The following is a 24,304-nucleotide window of genomic DNA, read 5'->3' on the forward strand; positions in this document are numbered from 1 at the left end:
GACCAAAATCCTGGATCCATACATCCTCCAAAGTTGGCTCTAAACTCTGTGGCCCCGGCCCAGCTCTATTACGAACCATTATTCATTTAAAAAGAGAGGGATACAGTAGATTTGTCCTCTTGGGTGAGATCCTAAGGACCTTTCTCAGTCTTCAAACAGCCAGAACTCCCACTGACTTCAACAGGAGTTTGATTAAGCACAAACTGAATAAAGCCCTCTGGGTTTGCCTGTAGTGAAGCCATGGGGTTTTTTTTAGAAATAATAAAAATCTATGTATGTCAACAGCTCCTTTCATCTAAAGGTCTCTAAAGCAGAGAAGAAGAATGGTCGAGTGGTCAGAACACTAGCCTGGATTTGGGGGATCTGGGTTCAAATCCCTGCTCTGCCCAAAGACTCCCTGGATGCCCCACTTAGCCTCTGTGTGCCTCCATTCCCCATCTACAAAATGGGAATAATAGCATGGTCCAACCTCAGAGGAGTGGTGTGGAGACGTCAATACATTAAAGATTGTGAGGTGCTCAGGTAATGGGGCTCAGATCAGGACCGTACATCGATGAAGCAGTGTGAAAGTATTCTTGCTGGATCTCTGTGAAGTAAGTAAGTCTTCATGGGTAGACAATTATTGAACAGAGAGATTAGATGATTTTCCAAGCATCGCACACTGAGTCAGTGGGAGCACCAAGAACAGAAGACACAGTTCCCAGGCCTAGACCGTCTCGGGAGATTACACCCTGAGTAAGGTTTACTGGAACTCCAGTTCACACACAGCTGTGATTTTGGATCTTTCATTCTGTTCACTATTGATGGAGGTTCACGCTATTCAAATTCACGCTCAAGAGGATTCCGCTCATGATGAGGTGGTACCTCTGTATATGGGTAAATGAGTCCCTCCTTCAAAATGAGTCCATTCACAGATAACTTTACAACAGAGAAAAGGAGGACTTGTGGCACCTTAGAGACTAACCAATTTATTTGAGCATAAGCTTTCGTGAGCTACAGCTCACTTCATCGGATGCATACTGTGGAAAGTGAACAGGTTTAAATCAAAAATCCTCCCCCTCCCCCTCCACCTTTGTGAAGCATCCCAGCTTGGAGATCCATGGACAACAATGGAATCAGACAGCATGTAATCCAAGCATTCCCTCCATACTTTCCACAGTATGCATCCGACCAAGTGAGCTGTAGCTCACGAAAGCTCATGCTCAGATAAATTGGTTAGTCTCTAAGGTGCCACAAGTCCTCCTTTTCTTTTTGCGAATACAGACTAACACGGCTGTTACTCTGAAACTTTACAACAGAGCTCATTCGTCCCTCGTATAGCTGGGCAGCAGGCACAATGATAGGTCAAGAACAGAGTAATAGATATAGTAGAGAGGAAAGAAATGGGGGTGGGGGGGAGACGGGAGCATAGAGGCATACAAGAGAGTGGTGGCAAAGAGGTGCATGAATTTTAATAGTGACTTTAGTTGTCTTTCATGTTACTTTTATCATTGTTTATTACTTAGACTGTAGTAGCACCCCCAATATACTAACACTGAGGAAGGACAAGGTCCCCAGACGACATGCAGTGTCACCAAAATTCACTGACAAAATTCCACACTGGGGCCACAGTCATCCTTGCTGTCACTCCATTGACCTCCATTCACTGAGGTTTCCACGTACCACCTCTGTGATCTCTGCTGCTCCCTCGCTCGTTAACTTGCAAGTTAATTTGCATCACCACTGCTGGAAAAAGTAATGAAGTTGACTGGAAAGAATATAAACATGGGATCTTAGGCTGAGCGGGTTTATCCTCTGTCACTGACGTCTAACAAAGCTCTTTCTCTGGGTTATAAAGGCTGTTAAATGCTTTGAAAGGAACACAGTTGTATTCAGCTTGGATGCTTGAATGTTCTCCTGTCACATAAGGGGCTTGGGTTCATGGGTAGCACTCTGACTTTGCAGTCAGGGATCTGGGAAGCAGCATTTAGTGACAGTGACTGCTAACAAGATGATATGGTGTTGATGTGGATGAGTGAAAGGAAGCGAGGATGCTTGCAATGGGCAAACTTTAGGAAGTTGAAAGGTTTTCTTTGGATGTGTGCCCTGATCTTTTTTTGAGACTGTCTGCCTGGAATACTTGGGAGAACAGAAGCTATTTTCTCTTTCCTGCTTCCAGAAACTGAGAGAGACTAGCTTCCCTTGCTGTGCTTCACCTTTTGTTCTCCTGGCTGCAGGGAGATGGAGATCTCTGGGGGAAATGAAAAATAAGGTTTTGCTGGGGGAGAAAAGAGATTTGAAGTTTCCAAAAAGTTTGGATTGATATTTGGACAAAAGTTTAAGGCTGTAACTAAGCTGGCTTGTGTGCACTTGGTAAAAGGCAGCTTCAAGGTGAATGAAGGGGCCCCAAAGAGCCACTTGGGAATGGACTGAGAGGAGTTCAAGCCATGTGACTCTAAAGTAATTGAGAAACTTTTTGGAAATCCTCTTGAACTGCTCTGAGGCTCAGGTGGAATTTTAGATGGAACAAGAAGCCCTGAGCCCTGCAGGCAACGTGCTGATGTTCTCCTCCTGGGAAACCCGTGCTACTGGGTCTCTGAAACTGCTGCTCACAGCAAAGCTAAAAAAAGCAAAGGACAGAAAGAAAAGAGGCCGTGGGGAGAATAACCACGACGGGCGGTGTGCTCATGAATCACTTTTCTCCTTCCCTTCAGGTGCTCCGTGGATAACAGAGTCACTCGAGTGGCCTGGCTGAATCGCAGCAGCATCCTCTATGCCGGCAATGACAAGTGGTGTTTGGACCCCCGGGTGGTGCTCCTGTCCAACACCAAAACCCAGTACAGCATCCAGATCCAGGACGTAGATGTGTACGACGAGGGGCCCTACACCTGCTCCGTGCAGACAGACAATCACCCCAAAACGTCACGGGTGCATCTCATCGTGCAAGGTAAGGCCCAGGCGAGACAGGCTTTCTTGGGCAGCTAGGAGCTCGTTGCTTCCTTGGTTTCTCTTCTCCCATCTCTCCTGGTTCCTTTTCCCAATGGCCCCTTTCAACTCCTCTTCCCGTTTGCCACCATGACCTTTATTCCCAGTTCCCTTGTTCCCGTGGCTCCATCCTAGTCTCCCTCTTCCCAAACAACAGCATCTCCTTTCCCATTCCACTCACTGCCTTTGCTCTTTGCCAGCCTTGTCCCAGCTCCCCACACAGCCTGCCTGTCTGGCCTAAAGCTCAGTCCAAGTGTCATGGTGGGGGTTGTTTAGCCCCAAGTGGAGCAGGATCGTGAGGACCAGGCAGTCCAAGCAGAATCGAGCAAAGTCCATGTGTTTTATTTTTTTCTGGGAAGATGGGGCAGGGCTTGCCTGACTCCCTCTGAATAGTCATCAGGCCTCAACCTCAGCCGCTCTAGAGTCTGACACAGACGCTGTTCAAACCATTATTTTCTCACACTGGAGGGAAACAGCAAAGCAAATTATGTTTGAGGTAGTGGAAAGAGGATGAGAGGGACGAGAGCGAGCAAGCACATCCGTGCTGCGAGAAAGATACTTGCATCGGATCCATCTCTTTGTGTTGGGAGCGGATGTGTGTGCACCCGGTGGCCGGGAAGGTTGGGAATTCTCTGTGTAGGGAGGAGGGAGGATGTTTGTATTGGAGAGTTGTGTTTTCTAAATATGCAGTCACTAATACGTGCATGTACGCCAGTCAGGCTGCTCACTTGTGTCCATACATCCATTCTCTCATAGTGCAAAGTGCCATAGAGTCACGTCACAGTGCACAGTAAACACAGCACATGGGAGTCATGGGCCCGCAATCTTCCTCCACATTTGCCATCTTCACACAGCCTTGATAAGCATCATTCTGTGTCCCGTTGAGTCAGTGACATCATGAGACCACACCTGGCTCAGGTGCCCCCTGGCACCAGTCCCTCCAAAACTTGCTTCTGCAGTCTTCCTCCACTCATCTGACCCATGTGGCCCACAAACAAGTTATCTTTGTTTGATCACCTTAACGATCTCAGAAATCATTCCAGTTATGCTATACATTTGGGTGATTACCTTCTCATTAGTCATATGCGAGGTATAGCTAATGCGAAGCAATCACCTGTAGCATCTCAATTTGAAGGCAGAAAACCCTTTATGTCCTTCTTCCTTAGCATCCACATCTCACAGGCACATAGCAAGACGCTGAAGACGAGACTCCGCAATTTCATTTTACACTTCATGGAAATACCTTTGCTTCTCCAAATTTGGCTGAGGATTGCTGGAGCAGCAGTCGTGAGTCTGATTCTGTGTTGGTTGTCTGAGCCCTGGTCTACACTAGGACTTTAGGTTGAATTTAGCAGCTTTAAATCGATGTAAACCTGCACCTGTCCACACGATGAAGCCCTTTATTTCGACTTAAAGGGCTCTTAAAATCGATTTCCTTACTCCACCCCTGACAAGTGGATTAGCGCTTAAATCGGCCTTGCCGGGTCGAATTTGGGGTACTGTGGACACAATTCGACGGTATTGGCCTCCGGGAGCTATCCCAGAGTGCTCCATTGTGACTGCTCTGGACAGCACTCTCAACTCAGATGCACGATTGTTTGCCGTTGCTCTGACACAGGGAGGGGCGACTGACGACACGGCTTACAGGTTTGGCTTACAGGGAGCTAAAATCAACAAAGGGGGTGACTTTACATCAAGGAGTATTTCAGGCAGGACTTCACGGAGGGTTCCAATAAGAAATGGTGCACCTAAGTTATTGTTCTTATTGGAACAAGGAGGTTAATCTGGCCTCTGATTGATACATGGCTAGATTTACCTCGCTGCACCTTCTCTGTGAGTGACTGCAGTGTGACCTAGAGGAATGAGTCCCCTAGACGGGGGCCGGGGGGGGCGGTGGTTTGCAAATGAGTACAAAACAAATCTGGTCTATTTCTTGTTTTGATCCACTCATCTATCTTTTACATCTTTGGCTGGCAGCAGACGGTGCAGAAGGACTGCATGCCATCCACATCTCATGGCTGCTCAGCAGAAGATGGTACAATAGGACTGCTAGCCATCCTCATCTCTTGCCTGCCCAGCGGAAGATGATGCAATAGGACTGCGAGCAATCCGTATCGCCTGCCTGCTCACCATAAGATGGTTCAATAGGACTGACTGCAGGACTAAAGAGAATGACTTGATCAAGTCACTCCAGATTTAGTCCCTGCGCCCATGTCTGCCCAGGCGCTCCTGATCAACCTCACACAGGTGACCAGGAGCACCTCGGACATGACGATGACGGCTACCAGTCCTATTGCACCGTCTGCTGCCACAAGGCAATGGGTTGCTGCCGCTGTGTACCACAGTCTGCCAGCACCCAGGAGACATACGGTGACAGTGAGCTGAGCGGGCTCCATGCTTGCCGTGGTATGGCATCTGCACAGGTAACTCAGGAAAAAAGGCGCGAAACGATTGTCTGCCCTTGCTTTCACAGAGGGAGGGAGGGAACGGGGGCCTGACGATATGTACCCAGAACCACCCGCGACAATGTTTTAGCCCCATCAGGCATTGGGATCTCAACCCAGAATTCCAATGGGCAGTGGAGACTGCGGGAACTGTGGGATAGCTACCCACAGTGCAACACTCCGGAAGTCGACTCTAGCCTCGGTACTGTGGAAGCACTCCGCCGAGTTAATGCACTTAATGCACTTAGAGCATTTTCTGTGGGGACACACACACTCAAATATATAAAACCAATTTCTAAAAAAATGACTTCTATAAATTCGACCTAATTTCGTAGTGTAGACATACCCTGAGTGATGTTTAGTGTACCTTGCAGTCAAACTACCCCGGTGTCTGAAGTGTTCAACCCACTCCGGTGCCTCCTTAGATTTGGGTAAGAATATCTTTCACTTTTCAACAGATGTAGATGTCACCATCCTCTTTGCCTTTCCATGTGATCTCTTTAGACCTAACTTCTCTGCTTCCACCACTATAGTTTTCTACCAATTTTTGCAGCATTTCTTGCAATGATGCAGTCAGATCCATTTTATTCCTGAAGCATAGATGACAAGTTTTTCATCCACCAACGGGTACAGTCTCTTGTATGTTTCCATCAGTGGTGGCTCTTAAAATGTCTTCAACATAACAGTTGAGGAGGGAGATGCATGCAGCCCAGTTTAACATTTATCCCCAAATAATCCAACTACTTTGCTCACGGCCCACAAACAACAAAACTGTCATTTTTCCACAGATATTTTCTATCTGTTTTATTACATTTTTACCAACAAGCTGCAGGATTACCCAAAGAGGTTTGTGCCGTAAGTTGTCAAATGCCTTCACAAAATCCACAAAGACATTTACTACCTTCCCAGCACTTTTGCACTTAGCACATGCAGATAAAATATTTGCTCCACTGGACCTCTTTTGGGTCTCAATCTGGCTTGTTCTTCAGCCAGAAAGTTCTCTGTCTTGTGCACAGTTCTCTTCAGAACGATGCACAGAAGTATTTTATTAGGGCATGTCAGTAATGAAATGAAGTAATTTCCACAAACATCAGATTGCCTCTTTTTATTAATAAGAACCATCAGGGACTATGTCCAATCTTGTGGCATCTTCCAGACTCCCAAATCACATTGACAAACTTATGGTATGCTTGGATGAGTGCCCCTCTCCACTTTTAATTAGTTCTGCTTCTATGTTATCTACTCCATTGCTTTTTCAGTGACCCCATTGCATCCTCAACTGTGACATAGGAGGAGGTTCATCAGGACAAGTCAAGCTTCTTGTGTAGATTGCCCCTGCCTCTTTCACTTCCAACTTAGAATTTGTTTCGTTCATGTTCTCAGCAATACCTACCCAAAGCGCTGGGTGAAACAATATTTTTTCCTGACAGAGAAACCTTTTGAAAGAGTCTTAATGGTTTCATAGGCCTTGCTGGGGATATTTGCTACAAAGGAGTTCTGTATATTGAAGCAATCTTGTTCAAGTTAGTCTTCTTTTGCCACTTTAATCTGTGAACCTATTTCTCGTGTTAAACGAGAATATTGCTCTCTTGCAGTTTCATCGGTATTCCTTTGTGCTCTTAATTTCCTTCGTTGATCACATAACTCAATAATATTCTCTGTGATCCAAGGTTTCTTTTTTAGGATCCATTTCCCCAGGAGACCATCCATGGTCTCTGTAATGTAGCAGGAGATGATGTGCTGTGCCTGATCTATGCCTGGAGCTTTTGTTTAATCATCCTCTTAAATTCCACTTGTGCTCGATGGACTTTCAGTGAGTCAGCATTATAATGGACTCCGAGGTACTAGATGCTCTTTTCTTGTTTCCCAGTTTGATCTTTATGTCGGCCATTACTAATTTATTATCAGATCCTATGTCGGCCTTCTTGAAGGATGGATTCCCCACCCCACTGAGACGACATCTCTTCGAGGCCATGACAAAGGCGATCTTGTTCTGAGTCACAAATGCAATCATGTCCAAGTCCTTCTCCGTGCTGGTTTGTGCTTGAACAAAGTCTTCGCTAAGACTGAGTCGTTTCTAGTCGCACATTGCATGAGTCGCAGTCCTCTGCTGTTTGTCTCGGCGTAGCCAAACATCCCAACACAGCTGCACCATTCTGGGTTACTCTCGGGACCAGTGCAAGCATTCCAGTTACCCTATATCATTAAGATGTCTCTGAGGTGAACCACTGCTAGATCCTGCTCGATGTTGCGGTAGAATTTCTCAACCTCTTCACCACCACAGTCACTAGTTGGGGTGTAGCACTGGGAAACGCTTATGTTATAGGGATGGGCTGACAAGCTGAGGGTCATCGACCTGCTGCTGACTGGTTTGTATACTATCATGTAGCAGGCTGATCTGCTTCCTGATCAGCAGCGCAGCTCAATGTGTGCCCACTTTTCAGGCCATATGTGCATGCACAGTCTTCAAAACGTGTGTACTCACCAGTGTTTACATATGTGCATGTGTGTCTGTGTGGGTGTGTATCGGGCAGGAAGGAGTGTGCATGGTGCGATGTGTGTGAAACGTTGCTGTTTTAGTTGAGGGCAGTCTGGGTGAGGATCAATGGAAAACGTCTAATCCCTTGCTAGCAGTCTTTTCTCTCCGAGTTGGATGGGAGCCCTTTTAGCATGACACACCAGCTTGAGTACTGGAATCTCATCTCGGGCTAATTTTCGAATGCTGATGGGTGTATTGATTTGGCAACAAGCTGGGTTAAAAAGGCACTGGTCTGGTACACAGAGTTGCGTTATGCTAATCCGCTGTCGATGTGCTGGGGCTGAGCATTATTGACAGCCTAATGAATAGAAGGCCAAAAAGATTTCAGAGCTTTTTTTTCCCCCTCCTCCCTCCTTCTCCTTCTTCTTCCTTTTAAAGCAATTGAGAAAACTAAACAGAGCCGGACTTTTCCCATTTCCATTAGCTGTGAAATGGACAGGAGGTGCATCGCCGCCCCAAATTCTTGCTGTTTATCTTGCAGTCTGTTATTACCTGCCTGGGTTTCTTAAGATGAAGTTGATCACCTGAAAGTTCTGGAGTTGCCGTCAGACACCGAGGTGACACAACACAATTATATTGGATCTGTCCTGATTTCTGCTGCCAGGTTTCCTGACGTAACTTTCTCCATATCCTTAAGCATCCAGACCCCTCTCTCCGTCGCGTTGGATACCAAAGTCAAATCCTGTCTTATTTCTCTAGAGCATCACTCCAAAGCACTGGAGGATCCTCAACTGGTTCACAAATGATGGGCCCAATCTTGCAAGGTGCTGAGCACCCTCAGCTCTCATTGTGGTCGGCTGGAGTTGAGGGTATTCAGTACCTTGTAGAATCAGGCCTTATGTTTTCTACAGGAATTGCTTAGCTCATCGTCAAAAGACAGCCACTGCTGGGGTGGAACGCAGCAACAGTTTAACAGCACACAGCAATGCTACATCGCTGTTTAGGGCAGGAAGTGAAGAAGAATATTGTATCCTATTAACAGTACAAGGGAGACAGACTGTAGTGACCCAGAGTAGAATTCAGCCAGGATGCTGGGACTAACACGTCTTGCCCTTGGAAAATGTGTCCTATAATAATATGACCCAGTATAACCTGCCTGTAAAAAAACAGTCTCTGAAAGTGCAAGTCCTCACTCTGTGTAAAGGGTGGCGCTCTGTGGTCCGGTGTCAGACCTACTGTCAGTGCTGAGTCCATCTGTGGGACCCAATGCCATGGCCCCTGGTGTCCTGCTTAGATAACTCACTCCCAAGCCAACTTTTTTATTCAGCTAAAATGAGGAAGGGGGATTCATCTCCCCTCTCAGGAAACAAACCCAAACCCAGTCGTGAGCCAGCATCTGGACAGCAAGGGCTGCAGATCACGGGAAGAGCAAACAGCTGCTTTTCCGACTGCAGAATGTGAGCATCTCCTGTTGTTCTGTGACGTTTATTTGGAAGGGTCCAAAAGGAGAGGTGAGCCGGGGTATTCAGTCCCTGTTTTCTAGTCCTCTCCCTTGATGGAATTTTGGCATTTCTGCTTCTGGTTGAGGTCAGGGCAGGAAGCACCAGCGCTGCTGTGAAAATGGAACAGAGCAGCCTTGGAAACAGTTTATCTGAGCTGCCTCAGTCTCCTAGGAGGGAGTTTGAGTTTGTGGGAGGAAGATTTCGATTGGTGATGATAACACCTGAGCCACTTTGTCCATTGCTCACACCCCCCCTAGCTTTCACCTGTGTGACTCCTTTTGGAGACCCGGCCTTGAAAACTCCCCAGACGGTCTGAACTCCAGCCCTTCCACATCTCGTTCTCAAACCTTCTGAAGACTTTAGCAGACTATCTGCAGGACACGTTTTCAGAGCAGTGGAGCCCCACCTCAGATAACTAATAATGTCCCATTGCTGGGGTTAACCGCAGGGAAATTACTCAAATTTTAAATACGATCAGTTAAGGTAATAACCTGAAACAAATGATATGACCAGGTGGCCACACACAGAGCTCTAGGACATAGGAAAGGGCCTTTGGGCAAAATTCTGGAAGTGAGTGCACCAGAACCTCTCAAGAAGCCATTGAATTCTGCTCTGGGGCAGGCTATATTCTCCTAAGGATCCGACCTTCTTGGGCCATGAGATCTTCCACTTTTGTCCGGCAAGTCCTCTTAAATAAATCCTGTGATTTATGCAAGTAATCCAGAGATACACAATGAAGATGTCAACACACACTATGGATTACTTCTCTTGGAGTGATATATCCTCTTTCCTCCCGGGGCAAGCTGTCTTAGTGGGGTAGCAAAGTATAAGGTATCCTGGAACATTGCAGTGGGAAGAGGATACAATACCTGTTTAGTGCTGGGTTGACAGTCTTCGAGGCCGAAAGCCTCCTACAGAAATGCAAAAGAAAGGGGTTCAGCAGGACTAGCAGCTCCCACCACCAAAGAGCCTCAGCCCACACCAGGAGGGAATGACCCCTGTCATGAAAGGATAGTTCAGTCCCTGTCCCATCTGCTAAGAATGCCAGCAAGGGAGCTAACTGTACGATGGTGAGCTCCGTGATGTGGACGCTTGTCCATGGAGAGCCAGATGGCAATCCACCAAACTCAGGTCACCCAGGCCATTGAACAGCAAAACTCACCTTTTCAAAAGAGGCCACTGGTTATGGGGGCCTCAGTTTTGTGGCACTGAACTGAAGACACCATAGACCTGATTTTTAGGGGTGCTGGACACCTGCCACTCCCACTGACTTCTACTGGGGCTGTGGGCACTCCAAAGCAACTCTGAGAATCAAGCCCAAGTTGGGCACCCGAAAATTAAGACATGCAAATTCGGTGGCCACTTTAAAACACGTCGGTGCTGGTTGTTCATGAACTGGGCTGGTTGCAAACCAACAAGCTAGGTGCAAAGTGTTAGAGGTTCTTAGCACCCACAGGTCCACCTGACTTTGTCAGCGTGATGGATCTTGGGAGCTCTGTGCTCCATCCCCAGTTTTGTGGCTCATCAGATCTCCTTTCACTTTTGTTCAAGCTTCACTGAAACTAAACTGCAGGATCAACGTTCCCTTTTCATTACTGGTACTGAACTGGACCGTTCTGGGGAGGCTGCCTTTCTCTTACCTGACCTAGTGTGTTTGGGTTACAATGAAGTCTCCTACAGATTGTACCTGTTGAGCATGGTTTCTTTTCAGGGAAAGTTCTGCCGTGCATAGATGGACTGTGTTAAATAGAATCAAGAGGCACTGGCTCAAAAGACTTCATCTCCTGGGCTTCTGGCAATGTTTTGGGTAGTCAGGATCAGAAGGCTGCGGGCAGAGAGGGATTCAGGGTGAGGAACGACCAGAGTATATGCCACAAAAATGTAATTGCCCCCTGGAATCCTGGAAGAGCCTCATTTGCAAAATGCAAGGCCACAGCTCCTGATCTGTGAGACGCTGCGCGGAGGAACCTGGTGTGGCTCTCCAAGTTCTGAATGAGGAGACTTCACACACAACCCACTAGCCTTTGGGACACAACAGCTTTCCTTCCTTTCATCCTCACGTTCCCCCTGCAGGTCTAATTAATGACTAAGTGCTTCCAAGCCCTGCCTGCTCCTTTCAGCCACCTGGGTGGTTGCTGCACTCTTCAGGAAACGGTGCCTTGGTCTGGGGATCCCAAACAAACCTGCCTCTGGCCCCTACTGTGTCTCAGCCTTAGCGGCCCACCCCCCTCACCCTGCTCCCCATAGGACACATAAGCTATTTAAGTCTTGCAAACACAGCCCTGCCAGGGGTTACCAGGCAGAAGAGAGTGGGGAGGGGGAAGGATGGCATCTGGAAAGCTCTATTTATATTTGTAACACTCCCTCTCCTCAGCCTGCAAAAGACTCCTTCAGCCTTGTAAGATGCATTAAAGAAAGTGGGCCTTTTCTCAGTATTGGAAACAGACCGGGTGAGTGGAGCACCGCATTGGCTGGGGTTGAATTTCACTTAGACACCACATTTGCATGATAGAAAATAGGGGAATTTTAGTGTTTCAGACAAACCAACCTGGGGGATATTAGCACTTTTCCATCTCTTTATCAGTTTCCCTGGCCCTATCTGACTCTTTCTGTTGTCGCTAGAGCAACTAATCACTCCCTCCCACTTTGTTTGGTGTAAATGAGTTTTCCCACTTCTTCCTGGGTCTGGTTAATCTGCAAATCCTGCCATTGTTTGATAGTTAATTACCTGCTTGCCGGGAGTTAGGGGCTGTGTAGCTCAGGTGGAAGGGGGAAGTGCTGATACCTTGCCCAGACATAGGAAAGCCAGCAGCGCGGAGCCAGGGCGCTTCACCTCACATATGGCGCAGATGCGGTCGTGCGGTGTGGAGGCATGCAGCCGCACGAGCCTCTCTGCAAGGTGTGCGCGGTGTAGATAATGGGACCGTTGGGCCTACGGCATGTTCATGCTGCCTTTTATTTCCTTTGTGTGTCTGTTTTCATTCAAACACTGAACTCTGCCCAATTAATTTTCCTTTGGCAGCATGAGCCCCTTTTCTTCACATGAAAATAAGAATAGCTTCTAAGACCTCACTCCCCCCTCCACTTGTACTGGTGTAAATCAGGATTAACCCCATTGCAACCCATGTGGCAATGGTTGTGAAAACAGCGTAAGTGGGAAGAGAGTTAGGCCCTTGATTTCTGGCCACTCGGGCCCCAGGCATCTGGGTTGCTTGCAGGGGAACTGAACGCATAATCTTTGCCTGGCTTCATACCTGAGCCAGAGCAGAACCTGAAATCCTAGCACCTCACTGACGGCCGCCATGTACACTACAGTCAACTCCAGCCAGCCTATGCCACTGGTAAGGAAAGGTGCCCTGCAGGACCCCACTGCTGGGCTCTCGGGGCTGGCTAAGGCAGAGGGGCAGAGAATTGCAAAGCCACGGGCCCTTATGTGGATCATGCCTCCCACTCCAGATTGCAATGGGAATCTTTCAGCAGGCCCGACTTCCAGATCTCATGTGAGATAGGTGGCTTTTTAGCTGTTGAAAAACCTGTTGGATAAGAGGCAGCTGGCCAGGATCTGGTAGCACTGAGTCACCCCAGGGAAGGCTGTGAAGCGATCACGCTGGGGCATTCTGCAGTAGCTGCAGTCGGAGTGGATTTCAAGAGCGTGATGGTCACAGCATGGTGAGGTCTGGAGGCCGGGGCAACTGTGACTATGTCGGCAACTCACAGGAAAACTACAGCCTCACACCCACTCGGGAACACTGATACAGCGGCTGGTTGGGGGCACTGCACTAGACAGGGCTGCTGCTGAACCAGACGAGAATATCCAGGTAAAGTCATTCCAGTTTCTTATATAGTCTGAGCTGTCACCAGCTCTTTCACATCCAACACGGCGGCCCTGGCCAGACGCTGGGATAACGGTGAAATAGAGCCAGTGTGATCGGGTGAGGCAGCGTGGCCTAACTATCGCCTCTCGGTCTGTGTGCTTATACTTTGCTCTTCACTGTGGTATCTAAACGCATAGATGGAGCTATTGTGAACGTACTTGTGAGATGGCAGGTGTTACCCACCTCTCCGCACGGTGTCACATCCACAGCGAGCAGCAGCTTTCTCCACAGTCATCTATGGCCTTGTCTAACCAAACTCATTTCTGGCTTCGTGCCCGTAGCTGACTACAGCTAGTGCGGCTTCTGTTCAGGTACCCTCTCTTGGTGTGTAAGGCCAAGGGAAGAATTTCCAGGCACCGAACAACAAACCTGTGCAATAAGCTACTGGAGAATGTGATAGACGCTTGGAGTGTTAATAGCTCCAGGGAGATGCCTGCATTTGTTGTTGCAGGAGGAAAGGACTGGATGGGGGGGATGTGGTGTTGAGAGGCCAAGATAAAAGCCATCTCTGATGCTGTGTGAAAAGCCAGCTTGCATCCCTTGATACTAAGTGCCAGCCATGGCACCCTAGCGAACCTGCAGTCAGATAAACAAGATCATCTCCCGCCAGTTTTTTTTTTCCCTCCTCTCACCTAATAAGCGATTCCTGCAACTGAGCTGTTTAGTATGCAACAAAACAAGGCCTCAGCACCATGCTCGGGATGCTTCACAGAGGCTGAGGAGTTCCCCTGATTTAAGAAGCCTTTTCCTGGGGCATGGGGGGGAGGAACACGAGCGTGAATCACGTCTCTTTTACTAATGTTGCACGTCGCTCACTGGGGGAAGAGCGAGAAGCCACCCAGTGCACTCGGTATATTGGTTCAATGGGTTTATAATGCGTGTCAGGGCTGGGGCTACTCCTGGAAAAGTGAGGAACTCTGTAAGGTCAGGAGTTCAACAGTAGGGCTTGTGACCTACCAGAGGGGTGCAGAATGGGAGTCAGTCAAAATGGCTGTCTCTTCTGCACTGCTGTAGACATCTAATTAACCTCGGCTAATTCTCCCCAAGAGAAGGGCTGGTTGTTAAAGGCTCATTACCATGCATGAATTACTCAAATGCCTTTGCTATTCCTCTGCCCGGTCTGCAGTTCATTCAGGCTGCCATTGAAAGCCAAGCTGTTTTCTCCCTGTCAGCCTGGTTCAGTCTTTGGAGTCCATGGGAAGACTCCCTTTGTGTGTGTCATCGGCAGAGGGGCCAGAAGAGGGTTCTGTAGACAGGCTCAGCAAGCTGGTACTTTTCTATAGTGACCACCATCGTGTGTTCCAGAATCTCAGTGTTTATTTATATATTTTAATTAAGTTTCTCTAGACCAAAGCGTTATAAAGGTAACCTTCAGGTGGTGTTCAACGCAGTGACTTTTGCCTGAATCTGTAGAGAGCCTGGAACAATAGCACTAGAGAGAGAGAAGGAGCTATGAACTTCCCTATTTACTCATTAAAGTATTATCTCTGAACCCTAATGATGACAGCTGAAATGTTAAAACTATTGGCTATTTCACTGGTGACCTCACAAAGATGAAGGACAGTGCCATTGTGATCGTCTCAATTTACTTTGAGGAGCAGTTCATTGCAGCATCATCAGTGGGTTGAGCCTGGGTTCTGGGTGCAGTTTAGGAATTTACCACTGTGATGGGTTCCCCCTGGGGTGCCACCTGGAACTGGGGTACCACTGAGTCCTCTGACCCACCAGCCTGGGCTTCCTTTCTCACTGTGCTGCAGTGACAAGCTGCAGACCCGCTCCCAGTCCTACACTTCCCCCAGTATTCACACAGGTTGGGACACACCCAGCTGCAGTTACATGCAGGCTGTCTGACCAGACACTGCATGAACCAACAATAGAGAGGCTACAAGCCGAGGACCACAGAGTGGTACCATCCTGCCTTGGCCCAAACCCTAATCAGTATGAATTTATTATCCAGTTTGCCTCTGCATCAATGTGGAGAGGAATATGCAACAGCCTTTGCCCCTTAAGCTACGATTTCCCATGCATTTCACTCAAACTGACTGGTTTAGATAAAGTGAAAACAAGTTTATTAACTACAAAAGATAGATTTTAAGTGATTATAAGTGATAGCAAACAGATCAAAGCAAATTACCTAGCAAATAAACAAAAATGCAAACTAAGTCTAAAGATACTAGAAAGATAGGATATGAATTAACAATCTCTCACCCTGATAGATGATACAAGCAGGCTGCAGATTCTTAAGGCACAAGCTACACTTGCTTTGCATCTTGGAATCCCCATGTGTCTCATACACAGGCTAGAAATCCCTTTAGCCTGGGTCCAGCACTTCCCCCAGTTCAGTCTTTGTTCCTCAGGTGTTTTCAGGAGTCCTCTTGTGTGGGGAGGGAATAGCCAATGATGTCACTCCCTGCCTTGTATAGCTTTAACATATGGCAGGAACCCTATGTCCCAAACTCAGTTTGTGGAAAAATACTGACATCCCAAGATGGAGTCCAGAATCATGTGGCCGGTCACATGTCCTTGTAGAGTCATAGCAGCCATTACTTACAGGCTGTCTGGAGTGTTCTCAGGAAGGCTCACCAGGTGGGAGATAAGCTTCTCCTAAGGCCTATGGTTTTCCCTAATGGCTCATTGCCCTGAATAGGCCCTTCCCAACCAGCTATCTAGACCAAAAGCATCTAGTCTAGTGGGCATCACCCAGGTGTAACTACGTTTGAAGTATAGATCCATAAACAATATTAATAACTTCAGATACAAAAATAATACATGTATACAAATAGGATAATCCTATACAGCAAACCATAGCTTTTCCAATGACTCCTCACATGACCCGTCTTGTACAAAATGCATCATAATTATGCCCTAATCACATCATAACAATATAACTATGAAGAATATGGCATGCAGTGTCACAACGGCCATTTCATTTTTTTCTTATTCTAACTCTTGGTTGTAGCAAGATAAGCCGTTAAAAGGGTTGTATACGAATGTGCAAGTAACCTTGTACTTTACCTTTTGCAGGGTCTCCCATGGCTTTGGCTATGTTAAAAAATGGGGCATATTTGGCAGACACATTAGCGTACCATGCTAATTAACACCTTGTTAAGCAGCACTTATCATTTAGTGTAGACAAAGACAGTGGTGTTTAAAAAGGTATTTGCTGTGGACAGTCTCTGGCCTGTGTTACAAGAGGTATTCTTGTACACAGAGGTATTCTGTGTTACAAGAGGTATCCCAAAGTATTCTTGTCAGCAAGTTAAGGAAGTATGGGCTGGATGAATGCACTATAAGGTGGGTAGAAAGCTGGCTAGATTGTCGGGCTCAACAGGTAGTGATCAATGGCTCCATGTCTAGTTGGCAGCCAGTATCAAGTGGAGTGCCCCAAGGGTCAGTCCTGGGGCCGGTTTTGTTCAATATCTTCATAAATGATCTGGAGGATGGTGTGGATTGCACTCTCAGCAAATTTGCAGATGATACTAAACTGGGAGGAGTGGTAGATACGCTGGAGGGGAGGGATAGGATACAGAAGGACCTAGACAAATTGGAGGATTGGGCCAAAAGAAATCTGATGAGGTTCAATAAGGATAAGTGCAGGGTCCTGCACTTAGGACGGAAGAACCCAATGCACAGCTACAGACTAGGGACCGAATGGCTAGGCAGCAGTTCTGCGGAAAAGGACCTAGGGGTGACAGTGGACGAGAAGCTGGATATGAGTCAGCAGTGTGCCCTTGTTGCCAAGAAGGCCAATGGCATTTTGGGATGTATAAGTAGGGGCATAGCGAGCAGATCGAGGGACGTGATCGTTCCCCTCTATTCGACATTGGTGAGGCCTCATCTGGAGTACTGTGTCCAGTTTTGGGCCCCACACTTCAAGAAGGATGTGGATAAATTGGAGAGAGTCCAGCGAAGGGCAACGAAAATGATTAGGGGACTGGAACACATGAGTTATGAGGAGAGGCTGAGGGAGCTGGGATTGTTTAGCCTGCAGAAGAGAAGAATGAGGGGGGATTTGATAGCTGCTTTCAACTACCCGAAAGGGGGTTCCAAAGAGGATGGCTCTAGACTATTCTCAATGGTAGCAGACGACAGAACGAGGAGTAATGGTCTCAAGTTGCAGTGGGGGAGGTTTAGATTGGATATTAGGAAAAACTTTTTCACTAAGAGGGTGGTGAAACACTGGAATGCGTTACCTAGGGAGGTGGTAGAATCTCCTTCCTTAGAGGTTTTTAAGGTCAGGCTTGACAAAGCCCTGGCTGGGATGATTTAACTGGGAATTGGTCCTGCTTCGAGCAGGGGGTTGGACTAGATGACCTTCTGGGGTCCCTTCCAACCCTGATATTCTATGATTCTATGATTCTAGGTCAGACTAGATGATCACAATGGTCCTTTCCGGCCTTGAAATCTATGAATCTATGAATAAACTGGTGGTACTAAACCCTAATGGGGAACCTATGCTGTAATTCACCCTGTTTAACCTTTGTTAAAGTATGTGCTGCCTACTCTACACTATACATTTAAAATGTTAGCTTGTGTTAGCTAATATCTTCTGTTGGTGGTGGTGTTTGTTTAGAATTTGTATCACAGTAGTGCATAGGAGCCACAGTCATGGGCGAGAACCATACTGTGCTAGTCAAACAGAACAAAAGTCGGTTCCCAACCCAACAAGTTTGCATTCTAGTGATGGGGCACCTGCCCCACACAGGGCTCTAAGGGATTAATAGAGCCCTAAAGAGGCTGCGTAGGAGGCAGCCAATCAGAGAAGGGCTGAAGGGAGCAGCCAATCAGGCCCATATGAAAAGGGAGCTGCAGGGCAGAGGAGGGCAGTTCTCTGCTCGGAGCCCAGGGAGGAAGGACTATGTCTCTGGGGGACTGAGAGAGCTGCCAGCACCCTGGACAGAGCAGTGCTGCAAGCAGGAACCAGGGGAGTGAGAGAGAGCTCCTGGCTGGCTGCTGGGGTTTGCAGGCTGAGGCCCTGAGGCAAGGGCAAAGAGGACGCTGGGGCCACGAGGAAGTGGCCAGACAATTTGCTGCAGTAACCACTCAGAGAAGTGGCTGAACAGCGGACTGCAGGTCCCTTTCCAAGCACAGTGTGTGGCAAGCCGGAGAGCTATGTCACTGAAGTTGACGCCAGGGTCCTTGGAGAGACGTGGGTCCAAGAGCAGGAGTGACGGTGGTGAGGCACCACCCAAAGAGGGCGTACTAACATGCAGAGCTAATCCCCAAGACAGCCAGCAGGAGGTGCCAGAGTGGTGAGTGAACCGCGTTACAATTCTAAATACAAAGAATCATAGAAATGTAGGGTTGGAAGGGACCTCAAGAAGTTATCAAATCCAGCCGTCTTTTGCTGAGGCAAGACCAAGTAAACCATGCCTTTAGATCTCAACCTACTCAAAGGCTAGGAGCGTACACTGGTCTACCTACATCAGTGTTGTTATATCAGGGCACATTAATGAAGAAAAGGCATCTTAACTCCTTTACATCCACCTGGACTTCCTTGCACCCTCTTACTGATGCGTAACTTACTCATTACCTGTGACTTGGCCTCTGACTTGGTGATATCTGCAACATTGCCATCATTTCCATGGCAACAGGCTGTAATATCATTGGCTCAGGATTATGTGCAGCGTTTGAGCTGGGCTGGATGAGGAGGAAGTTTTTACTTGCAAATCTGATTCACCATGTTCACTAATATTCACTCAAAGGGTGTTTGGCCTGAGCATAGGACGGGCAGCCAGGCACCCCGGAGGACTGCCCCCGTCTCCGATATTCACTTGACCTCTCTCCAAATCAATTTAGCATCTGTGAGATGGAGATAATACTCTTCGCCTACCTCGGGGGGGTGGGGAGTGTACAAGGATTAATTAGTTAATGTCTGCAAAGTGCTTTGAAGATGGAATGTGCAATGTGAGCGCTGAGTGTTGTTATTAATTATGTAGCAAGTGGGGAGGGGAGTGATTGAGGGGAAGGGGGGAAACAGAGAACCTAGAGCGTGTACTGTAGTGTCACTCCCTAGCCCAAGTGTGAGCAGACATACTGCAAAGCCCTACCTGAGTTACTGCTCTTCATTGCTGCCGCATGCACCCAGGTGCATTGCTAGGACTTCTAGGGGCATATCCCATGGTTCTTTGAGGTGCAATAAGTTGAGCTGCTCTGTGATTCTTTCCCAGTGAATTGAGGGAGAACTTGTCTTTCCTTCTGGGGACACAGGGGCCGGGGGCGGGGGAATTGTGGGAAAGCATTGGAGGACTATAGGCACCTCAGAACTTGAGTATCATTCAAAAGACTTCAGAGAATAAGCTGTGGGGGACTGAACTGATCTCCTGAAATCAGGAGGATGAACCTGGTGCGACTGGGGTTTGAACCTGTGATTTTAGGTATGGCAAACCGAAGAGTGAGGATTCAAATACTTCCCCTCCAGCATGCAGTCCTTGTTCCTAGGCTGCATGGGCCTGATTCTGCATCCCTGGTGCACACTGAAGTGCTTTGCATTGATTTCCGTGGGCCTTGCCCCTAGGGTAAAGTGATACTCAGTGCGCACAAAGGGGGCAGGAGTTGGTCCTATGTCTCCATTCAGACATATATATCACCACTCAGTTTTGCCCCCTTCTCCTAACCACCTTGGCCTCACGCTGCCTTCCTTCATGCTCAGCTGCTCTGTATGCCCACACAGACCCTTGTCTTGGATGGCCACGCCAGCTAGTCACTTAAAACCTCTCCCTCTCCTTGCAGCCGCTGAGGGGACATTAGCATTGTCATGCCTCAGTGCCAGCCCCCTTTACAGGAGGGGCAAATTCTGCCCCAGGTGTAACTCTAGGTTACTCCAGATTCACGCTGGGCGCTCCTTGGAATGGTATTTGGCCCACAGACCCTGTTCTGGGAGCAGTGGCTGGGCAGCACGAGCACCCAGCTCCTGGCAGAGGAGTCTGGAGTGCTGAAGCTGTTAATCCATGTGCCACTACACACAGTGAGTGCTTGTCGGCCCCTGAACAGCACAGAGCTTCCCTGCCTTGTGGTTGCCACCTCCACCCACCTGCGAGCCACATGCCAGGTGGTGATTGACGTGTTGCATATTGATGCATGAAAAATGCATCACCTCACCGGTTAGAAGCATGTTTTGTTTCCCAGATGGAAATGGCTGGGTTTTATTAATCAGACAGACGAGGAGCAGGACGCGGGGGCGGAGGAGGATGGGAAGGAGCAGCAAAAGCCTCTTTCAGCTGCAGGACCATTCATAAGACAGAGTATCCCCTGCCACTGGGAGTAGAGCACTCAGCAACGCCTAAGATCAGGCCTATGGCTTGCAAACAGCCCCAAGCCATATCGGGTATTGGGATCATGGAGGGATCTGTGAGAGGCCTATCTCAAACAACAATATTGCTAGTCTGGGGTTGTCACTATCCTTTACTGCCCAGTCTTTGTTCCCCATGCTCCCCTGTTACTTCCTTAGTTGGATTTCACTAAGATAAATCCATAAATCCCATAGACTCTTTTGAACTACAGACCCCAATACAATCCATCCACCATCTGAAGTTGGGTGGAGCTGGTTAATTTCCACAAGGTATGGAACACCATATTGGTTTCACATGGTACAGACAGAATCATGGTATAAATCAGTAATATCACACTCACACACACGCACACACTCACACACAGAGGGACAGGTCTAGAACCCTGATCCGTAAGGTCCCAAGATCCTGTTTGATATGAAGGAGAGCTCCCTGAGCTGGCAATGGTAGTAGCCTGCAGATTTTGTCCCCGTATGTTGCATAGACGTGTAATGCACTTTGCACATGTAAGCAACCTATGGTAAACCGGATACCTGTCCACACGGGATATCACCATCAGTTAATGTCCAGCGCAGCTTACCAGGGGAGAGGGTTGTTGCTGGAATTAGATTTGCAGTTCTCTTGCTCAGTGAACTCCAGCAGTCAGATCCGCCATCCCCTTACTGCTCATATCACAGTCAGTGCGCTGAGGTGGATTTATCCAGTCAAAGCCTTGGAGCTTGGTGACTAATTCTGCCTCTTGGTAGGAGTCCCAGTTGCCGGAGTCTTCGGAACTCTTTGTGACTCTGTGTATTCGTTTCAGTGGAGCTGCCCTCATTTACACCAGCGGAGTATCTGGGGTCAGTTAAAGCCCTAGACTTGGCACTCACCTGTGGATGGATGCTTTGCGGAGCCACACCTTTTCGTGACATTTTAGCGCTAGGCTCCTCTCCCAAATGAATCTCAGTCACGACCTATACACCTCTAGCTCCTTCTATTCCCGTGCCAATCAAGTCAATGCTCTGAACCTGGGACCTTCAGTGGACGGACTATTCCAGTTGGCTCCCACACAGCCTGTCCGAACTGCATTTCCAATCCCTCTCTGCCAATGTATCTCTGTCCTGACCTTCAGTGTCCCCCGACCATTCCATTCCCGAGCCTTCCTACCAATGCATCTTAATCCTGCCCTCCTGTCATCCCTGTCAGTTCAATCCTGCCCCCCCGCCACCCCGAGAGGCAGCTGCTAATCATCCCTTATCTGTGAGCTTTGGATCACTGTGTATGAGTATTTAGGCTCTTACCTTCATTGTAATTCTTTGTTTGTTCTTTAATAAAAAAAACCCATTGAGCCCCCTAGATACCAGAGTTGGAATCAATGGGACCTGCTGCCTCCTGCATGCCAGTCTGGTATCGGATCCATCCTGCCAACACAGTCTCCTCTGGGAGTTACATGTTTGAAAACAGTGCAGCAGCCTCATCTCTGATTCCGTGTTTTTCTCCATCATTTGCTTTATTAAATATTGATTTTCTGTTGCATTATTAAACCTTAAATCCTGAGCATAAATTCTGAGCTGATACTTTAATCTGGCTCTCCTCTGGTTCTCCTTTTTGGCCTTTAGAACTGGTTTTCAGGCCAGCTCTCCTGGGGAATCTTTGAGTCAAGTCCAGAGCTTGTCGCAGGACTTAGGGGGTGTGGAGGAAGAGGAAAGAGCAGAGACCTCTACTCAGAAGTAGGGTTGCCGACTTTCTAATAACACAAAACCCAACACCCTATCCCCGCCTCTGCCCCGCTCCTCCGAGGCGCCACCCGATCACTCCATTCCCCCTCCCTCCTTGGCTCTCTCTGCCCCAACCTCACTCACTTTCACCGGGCTGGGGCAGGGGGTTGAGGTGCAGTAGGGGGTGAGGGCTCCAGCTGGGGGTGCAGGCTCCAGGGTGGGGTGGTGGATGAGGGGTTAAGGGTGTGGGAGGGGGCTCTGGGCTGGAGTTGAGGGGCTTGGATTGGGGCTCAGGGCTGGGGCAGGAGGTTGGGGTGCAGGAGGGGGTGTGGGCTCTGGGAGGGAGTTTGGGTGCAGGAGGGGGTGAGGGCTCCAGCTGGGGGTACGGGCTCTGGGGTGGGGTCAGGGATGAGGGGGTTGGGATGCAGGAGGAGCCTCTGGGCTGGAGTTAAGGGGCTTAGACTGGGGCTGAAGGCTGGGGCAGGGACTTGGGGTGCAGGAGGGGGTGTGGGCTCCGGCCGGGCAGCACTTACCTCAGGCAGCTCCAGTTGTTGGTGCTGCGGGGCTAACGCAGGCTTCCTGCCTGCGCTGGCTCTGTGCGGCACCCTGGAAGCGACCGGCACGTCCGGCTCCTAGGCATACAGGGAGCCAGGGAGTCTTCTTCTGCTCAGAGTCTCCAGCTGCAAACCCTGTCCTTGTGTGAGGCACCTTAGCCAGATCAGCTGTTTAGGTAGCCCATGCGACCCCCATTTGCTTTTTATTTGCCTGTTTTAGTATTACGGGAGGGGGCCCAAAAGTATTCTGCTTAGGGCCACCAATGGGCTAGCAGCAGCTCTGAGTCCTGACTTTCAGTCTGCTGACCCAAGTGCTGGAGCACTACCCCGGTGCTGTGGTGTGTTCCAGCTGGCTGCAAGGAGAGGCTCAGCCAGAGCGGGGATCCCTGTGCATGGCCTGAGAGGAGTCCGGCACCAGCCTCCAGCGCAGGAAGACTCAGGCTGGTAAATCTCCAGCTGGTGGGTGCCCAGTGCCATACATGGGCGATGTCACTGCAGCCTGCGGTGATGGGTCCTCACTGCCGGGGTGGACCGACCGCAGAAGGTGTTGAGTAGCACCGGCTGCCTCCCTCCGCGTTACTCCTGACCACGGCACCTGCCCTTCGTTCTTCGGAGCTGGAAGTAGCAGCTTCGCTGGGGGTAGGAGCCAGAGGCGGCGGTTTGGCCAGAGGGCGTGTGTCTGTGTGGGAGCCGCTGGGCTCAAGCCACCTAGGAGCTGGACCTACCTAATGCCGCAGTGCCGCCGACAGGACTTTTATTGGCCCCATTGGCGGCGCTGACCAGAGCCGCTAGGTTCCCTTTTCAACCGGGTGTTGCGGTCGAAAATCGGACACCTGGCAACCCTCCTCAGAAGTGGTTTGATCTGATTCGGAGCTGCATCTGCAGCATCACTGATGGCACTTCAGCGGTTGCAGTTGTGCTGCTCATGGTAGCGCATCCCAGTTTAAATGGTTTGAGATTCGGCAAACGGTCGTCCCGTGACCCACAGTCCCTGGAGGTATTGCACAGTGAGATCCCAGGCTTGGTTAGGGCACCAGCCTTTCACACGGGGAATCCTTGGTTGCAATCCTGTCCAGCTCACAGGTGAAATGCGTTTGGCGGGGTCTTCTCCAAGTCCCCAAGTGATATTAGCTTACATGATGAAACCATCAGCATGATGATAGCAAATCCAGCACAGCCCATTAACATTTGCTCTGCCAGATGGGCAATCTGAGCTTGAGCCGCCTTGTTCCCTGTGGTTAGCAGAAGCCTGAGCGTGGTATGGGAGTGGCAAATGGGCTGTGTGATGGCAATTACTAACCGTAGATCCTGAAAGGGTAGCGGGGATGGGGAATAGCAAGGATGAGCACAAGATGAGCAGGAGAGATCCTGACATGATCCTAAAGGGAAACCCCTAATTGGCTCCATTGGATAGACATTAGTTGCAGTGCAAGAGAGGACTTGTCAGACCAGTCCTTGATGTAATTGCTTCTTCTGATCTCACAAGATGGGTCTCTCTGC

The 24,304-nt window shown here is 48.9% G+C and overlaps 1 protein-coding gene across 8 annotated transcripts in view; it reads left to right on the forward strand.

Annotated features, from left to right (window-relative positions):
* The window catches only part of NTM (neurotrimin), a 680,565-nt gene that overhangs the window by 543,807 nt on the left and 112,454 nt on the right, over positions 1 to 24,304 (forward strand). For all 8 annotated transcript variants that reach the window (XR_012155901.1, XM_073320725.1, XM_073320731.1 and 5 more), the window contains one exon: positions 2,694 to 2,926. Coding sequence is in view for 7 of the 8 variants with exons in the window: in XM_073320725.1 (XP_073176826.1) it covers positions 2,694 to 2,926 (233 nt within the window). In the remaining variant the exon portion in view is untranslated. The remainder of the gene's footprint in view (positions 1 to 2,693; positions 2,927 to 24,304) is intronic.

This window comes from Lepidochelys kempii, chromosome 22 (genome assembly GCF_965140265.1).
Source record: "Lepidochelys kempii isolate rLepKem1 chromosome 22, rLepKem1.hap2, whole genome shotgun sequence".
Classification (NCBI taxonomy): Eukaryota; Metazoa; Chordata; order Testudines; family Cheloniidae; genus Lepidochelys; species Lepidochelys kempii.